The sequence below is a fragment of the Orycteropus afer genome, unplaced genomic scaffold (assembly GCF_000298275.1).
Source record: "Orycteropus afer afer isolate SDZICR_OR568_19922 unplaced genomic scaffold, OryAfe1.0 scaffold00334, whole genome shotgun sequence".
NCBI lineage: Eukaryota > Metazoa > Chordata > Mammalia > Tubulidentata > Orycteropodidae > Orycteropus > Orycteropus afer.
In genome coordinates this window covers 73,478-80,247 of record NW_006921921.1, presented here as the reverse complement: position 1 = coordinate 80,247, position 6,770 = coordinate 73,478, and the positions used below count along the sequence as shown (strand labels likewise).

Here is a 6,770-nt window from a genome sequence, read left to right as displayed (position 1 = left end):
ACTTTGTAAAATGTTTATCCAAGCTGGGTAAGAACTAAGATATGATCAAAGGATTTAATATTATAAAGGTTACTGATGGCCTTGAGATCACCTGTTCTCACAGCATAGTGGGCTAACTGGAGAAAGTTGAGGAGAGAATAGGAGGAGAGAAATTGGGAGAAGGAAGTTAGGGTGGACAATATTTTGAGGAGTCTTTCTGAAAAGGTTAGCTGGAAAGGGTATTTGAATGATCCTATAAAAAGGGAAACACTGATGACAGAGAAAGTGGGGACAATCATTGGAATGAAGTTTTTGAATAGGTCAGAAGGAATGGTATCTTGCACACAGATAGCGGAATTAACTTTATATACAGGTGCATCTCATTTTATTGCACTTTGCTTTATTGCACTTTGCAAATAAAGCATTTTTTACAAATTGAAGGTTTTTGGCAACCCTGCATGAAGTGAGCCTATCAGCACTGTTTTTCCAACAGCATGTGTTCACTTCATGTATCTGTGTCACATTCTGGTAATTCTCACAATATTTCAAACATTTTCATAATACTATTGCACATTTAATAGACTATGATACAGTATAAACATAACTTTTATATGCACTTGGAAACCAAAAAATTCTTGTGACTTGCTTTATTGCAATATTTGCTTCATTATGGTGGTCTGGATCCAAACTCACAGTATCTCCAAAATAAACCCACAGTAAGGAGAGATTATCCATCATAATTATAGGAAAAGCAAGGTTTAAAGGCTCAGACATAGGTAAAAACATATGTGACAGTGGGAACATATAAAGATCTAACCTCAAGACAACATGAATTTGAAGTGAAACTGGTTGAGGCCAGCCAGTATTGGTTGTATACTATTGGTACAGAAAAAGCAGAACATTCCATTTACTGGGTTTTTGCCAGATAAGCATGCTGAAGCGAGGGAGGGACAAGTTTATTGAGTCATTATGATGAGTCACAGGATCTAAACTGGCTAAAAGAGGAAGTGAAGATGTGAGGTTAAGGTACCAGGAAAAAGTGGACTCTCTATGGCTCAAAGAATTGTTAAAGTCAGAGTAACAAAGAGAATGAACTGGAAAGAGAGAAATTAGTGGCCAGACATAGGATGTCTCAAATTATGATTATGGAGATAGTGAAGCTATTTGGCTTTGACAAGTTTTAGGGGATGACAATGGAAAGGTGGGTGAAGAAACAGAAGGCAAGATCACTAAAGGAGAAGAGTTCAAGGAACTGAGAAACCAAGGTACCAGAAAGATCAACCCTGTGGATATTTAAATCCCACAGAATATAAAAGGCGTAGTGTTAGAAACAGTGGCAGTGAGATAAAAACTAGGAACTTCAAGGAATCGATGAGTCACAGTAATCTAATGATCTGTAGATGATTGCTACATGATATCGTTCTATACATGATAGCATGAACTCAGAGTTGTAGGGTATTTTTAGGGGAAGGAATAGAAAGGGCTGTGGTCTGGAAGCAGTGAGGAGGAAGGAAAACACCTCCTAGCCTAATGATTTGTGGATGTGGGCAAGAAAACAACCACAAAGCTGTAGAGCAAGCAGTAGCCTCAAGAAACAGTCAATTTAGAGCAGGAAGAGAGGAATGATCAAAGAAGAGGTTGAGAAAACGGGGATTTTGCTAATGACTAAAGTTCTGGAGGGCAGAGGAGGCGTTTGCTGAATTGGGGAGGGGCAAAAAAAATGCAATGTATAAATCCATATGAGATTTGCTTTGTAAAAAGAAAAAAAAAGTCTCTATGAGCTTGGAAGTCTGAGGGATCACTTGGGAGTCCAGGACTAATTGTGATGGTCTCAAAGTACCGGGTGATAGTGGAGGAGGAAAGGATGAGGGCTCACCAGGAGCAGGGAGAGCCCTGGAAAGAATTAAGTGTTCATTTTCACTCCTACTAAAGTTGAGGTAGGTGGAAGCCAAGGGAGGGGTACTCTTAGGGGAATGTACATCTCTGGGGCTCAGACATTAGAGCCTTTGCACATCCATATACTGCCCCTCCCTAATCTCCATGTTGTTAGTTTTGGACTTCAAAACCCCACTCATACGTCAACTCCTTGAGCAAGCCACCCCTAATTCCGCCAGCCTGGATTAAGTGATCCTCCTTGGGGCATATTTTAGTTTAACCTTTATCATTTTCTTTACATATTTTCTGTTTCCCTTCCTGGACATATTAATACCTATTTCTCCACTTTTTATCTTTTCACCTACATGAAGGCACAATTTTTGTGTGTTCTGTTCACTCCTGTCCTCCAATTCATATAATAATGTTTGGCACATAGTAGGGAGTATCTGTTTAAATAATGGATAGATGGATGGATGGTTCACTCTTCAGTGCCTGGCACCAAGTTTGAGCATAGACCCTCAAAACTGTGTATTAAAACTGTTAATGAGTTTTTCACTGAAAAGCAGAACAGCTGGTAATAACTGAGTCATAAGAAAGGAAGATAATCCTTGCTCCAAGGAATTTACAGTCAATGGAAAAATTTAGGCTCATATGTTGTTGTTGTTATTTGCCGTCGAGTCGGCCACGACTCACAGCGACCCCTCCTTGGGTTTCCGAGGCAGTATCACTACAGAAGTAGGATTGCCCAACCTTCCTTCCGAGGAGTGGCTGGTGGGTTTGAACCACCAGCCTTCTGGTTAGCAGTCAAGTGCCTTAGGCACTATGCTACCAGCTCCTTTAGGCTCATATAGACCTTATCAAAGTGAAAAGAAAAAATAATACCGTTGCCTAGTACTGTCACACTATCTTATGGTTGTAGTATCAGTACAGTACCTAGAACATGAGAAGTGTTCAATAGATGTTTGTTGAAAAATAATAAGTAAAAATATTCGCTGCAAGTAGTTATGCACATGAAGAGATATACATTTAAAGGTATTCCTCACGCTATCCTTTGGAATTTGGAATTCATATTATAAACATGAAATAAACAGGGGACGGGGACAGGAACAGGATGGGACATGTAGAGGAAACAGGTTTTATCTTTTCCTTCACAGCATAAGCCGCTCACTTGCAGCAAGCTCCACTTGACTCAATCTTTGCATTCCCCACAGGGCCTACCAAAGTAAAAAGAAAATAAAAACTGTATTTGCTTAACGAATAATAGACTTGCCTAGGCAGGGCTAACCTCCAAAGATGCAAATCTTGATTTTTTTTTCCAGCTACCTTTTTAAGATTTTACCACCAAAACCACAGCCTCCTTCCAGGTCGGCGTCATAATCCGGAACTAGAACTACAAATCCCAGAATGCCGAGCGCAGGGGCGGGCTCGCGAAGAGTCGCCGAGTGATTGGCGAGCGGAGGCATTTCCTTCCGGCGGGAAGGTTCCCGGAAACGTGGACTTGGGGCGGAGTTTGGATGTTCTTACCGGGTTGGGCGGGCCCTGTCTGGGAGGGGTCTGTGAGAGAGCCCTGGGTCCCCCCGCCCGATGAGGAGATGGATGAGGATGGGCTTCCTCTCATGGGGTCGGGCATAGACCTGACCAAGGTTTGTAAAAGACGTAGTTGAACTTTCTGAGCCCGGGGAGGAGGACGAGGAAGGGATGACAGGTTTCCTGAGAGACCCAGCCTCTACATGTCCCATCCTGTCCCTGTCCCCGTCCCCGGGCCCCTCTTCTACTGGCCTCGAGAGGGAGACCCCATCTTTCAGTTTGAAAAGGGATTTCTCAGCTGATTAAGGGTTTATTTTGCCTCCCTTAGCAGTCCTTTGGGAGCTCTGGTAGCATAGTGGCTAAAGCACTTGACTGCTAACCAGAAGGCTGGCGGTTCAAACCCACCAGCCACTCCTCGGAAGGAAGGTTGGGCAATCCTACTTCCGTAGTGATACTGCCTCGGAAACCCAAGGAGGGGTCGCTATGAGTCGGGGCCGACTCGACGGCACATAACAACAACAACAACAACAACAACAGTCCTTTAGGAGCTCTGGCGGCGTAGTACCTAAGTCATTTGACTGCTAACCAGAAGGCTGGCGGTTCAAACCCACCAGCCGCTCCTGGGAAGGAAACTTAGGCAATCTACTTCCCTAGTTAGTGATATTGCCTCGGAAACCCAAGGAGGGGTCGCTATAAGTCGGGTCCGACTCGATGGCAGTGTGTTAGTTAAGCAGTCCCTTCCTGGGTCACGTGTCTCTATGCCCGGGATGATCCGCTGGAGACTTGGGCCGGTTGGGTGAGACCAGTTAATCTACCTCTTTGATTCAGCCCCGGAGTATTTTTGTGCGTTTGTGTTTGATGCCACAAACCTCGCAAAATTTGTGAATCCAGAGTCAGTTCTCAGGCTTCTCTTTAGCTTTTGCCATCTTCGGACACCCCACCTCACAGTTTAGGAAAGCAAATTAATGACGATTCTCAGTACTTTTAAGAACCTCATATCACACGGCAAGACGCACTGTTACTATGCCCATGTATCAATGGAATTGCACGGTGTACCTTAATTCTGTACGAATCATGTTTGTTTTTACATAACACAGGTGCCAGCTATTCAACAGAAAAGAACGGTGGCGTTTCTTAACCAATTTGTGGTGCACACAGTACAGTTCCTCAACCACTTTTCTACTGTTTGTGAGGAGGTAGGTCCTGTGATGACTTAATAGGGTAGCCTAGAAATGGCTTTTTTGTTTTGTTTTGTTTTTTGATGATAGCAAATGGAGTTTATGAAGAATCAGCCTCTTTGTTCAAATACCATGGCTCTTGTCACCCAGTTGTAATAGTTACCTTAAAACCTCTTAGATTATGTTAGGGTATATCTTGCACTCTACCTCTGCTGAATTAGTGTGTTGAAGGCCTTTGTGAGAGAGTTCAGTCAGGTTTAGTATGATTAAAGAGAATAAAAGGAATTCAAAGATTTCACAGTTCAAAACACTTTTGAGTTTAAAATTTGTTATATGTTCTCTTATCCCAGAGATTGACATTTTTAAGTATATATTGTTTCAGTTTATATTGAAATTATTTTACATTCCTTAATCCAAAAGATGCCTTGAAGAGGTAGCCTGGGAACTTAACTGTGGCATCAAATATCATTATGGAAATAAAAATATTCTGTGAATAACTCATAAGTGAGGATTAAGTACCAGATTAAGGATTAGGTACCAGATCCAGAGATCCTTGTCTCTTAAAAAAAAAAAAAAATAGAAGGGGAAGGGCAAATTTGAAACATTGGTTGAAATTGAGTTTAAGAAAGAAGAAAGAGGTAAGTCATGGGGCTTAGATAATTCCTTGGGCTTAGATAATTAGGTTGTTTGAATAAACAGTGTGGAGTTCATTCTGTTTCATATAAGGTATAACTTTAGCAAGTAGAGTGTTGGTTATATGTGTTATTAAAATTTTCATGGAGATAGAAAACTATTCCGTGAGTAAGATTCTTGCTATTATTTTTGTCTACTTACCAGAATCTCTTTGCCTTCTCATTAAGACAAAAGAAAGTAAAATATATGATAATTCAGGGCATCAATGAAATGTTTTATCTGATAGTAGACCCAGAAACTAGATGATTGCACCCATGAACATTATCTTGTACTGGGCTTTTCTAAATGGGAGATAAAATTGACTGAATAAAAAGCAGTAAGCCAAAGATGGAGCCTTCACTTTTTACATCAGAGTAGAGTGAAGTATCTGGGGAGGGGATATCCCAGGATTGTTAGCAGAGAGGAGCAGATAGATGCTCCATCCATCCTTATACTCTTCATCACCATGTTAGCAAATAAAATACACAACAACAAAACAAGAAGCAAACATTCATATGACAGCAACTTGATCGAGCTTTGTAGTGCCTAATAATTTTCAGAACCTAAAGGGTGATTTCCATTTGGCAACTAGAGCAAAGATAACAATAATTGTCTTTTTTTGACTAATTGCTTTTAAGCATAATGCTTCACCAGTTGCCCCCATCTGTTCCTCTCTCAAATTCTCCCATAACTTTGTTGGCTATATCACTATTTCCTAGTTCTTCCTTGAACTCTAGGAAAAAGTTTGTTGATGAAAACCTCATGAAGTTTATTTGCCTTTTTCTCCTTTAAGGATAATAACCTAGGGTTGATTCTAAATCATATTTTACAATTCACATTTTAGTGCTTTGGATGATTATGTCAGTGATAGACTGTGTTTGCTCAGTATGATGACAGTAACTAATGTTTACTGTGTGATTACTCTGTACTAGACATTGTATTTAGTGCTTTATGTGGTAACCATCACAGCCCAGCCATCTGAGAGAGATTCAGTTATCCCAGTTTTATAGGTACAGAAACTGAGCTGCAGAGAGGTTTAAATCATTTGCTTGGTCATTCATTCACTTATCACTAGCTGCTGTATAACTTGCCTGCAGTCACACAGCTAGAAAGTAACAAAGCTGGTATTCTATCTCTGGAATTATTAACCCAAAAAACCAAAAATATCTCAGTGCTCTGTTATATTATACCTTCTTATCTGAAAAAGAAGTTTGTTTGCATCATTTTTTATTTTATGCTTACATGCTTACATTTGAGAACATGCAGTACTTTATAGCTATTTCAAAATCAATTTTTAAGATTAATTTTGCTATGTTATATACATTTGATGTAATGTCTTTTTGATATGATAAATTCCGAAGATGTATGGATTCAAATATAAAGTGCCATTTTATCCCTAGGTCAGATCAATATCATATTTTGAAATGATTTTTAATGTATTAAGAGTATATTTTAGACCAGTAGCCCTTGTTTAGGAGCTCTGGTAGCATAGTGGCTATAGCACTTGACTGCTAACCAGAAGGCTGGCGGTTCAAACCC

The 6,770-nt window shown here is 40.3% G+C and overlaps 1 protein-coding gene across 1 annotated transcript in view; it reads left to right on the top strand.

Moving 5' to 3' along the window:
• Positions 1-3,446: 3,446 nt before the first annotated feature.
• Positions 3,447-6,770, top strand: part of WASHC3 (WASH complex subunit 3) — a gene marked incomplete at its 3' end in the record, with an annotated part of 26,881 nt that continues 23,557 nt past the window's right edge. Inside the window, exons 1-2 of the mRNA XM_007952400.2 lie at positions 3,447-3,497; positions 4,479-4,577. Coding sequence (XP_007950591.2) covers positions 3,447-3,497; positions 4,479-4,577 — 150 coding nt within the window. The remainder of the gene's footprint in view (positions 3,498-4,478; positions 4,578-6,770) is intronic.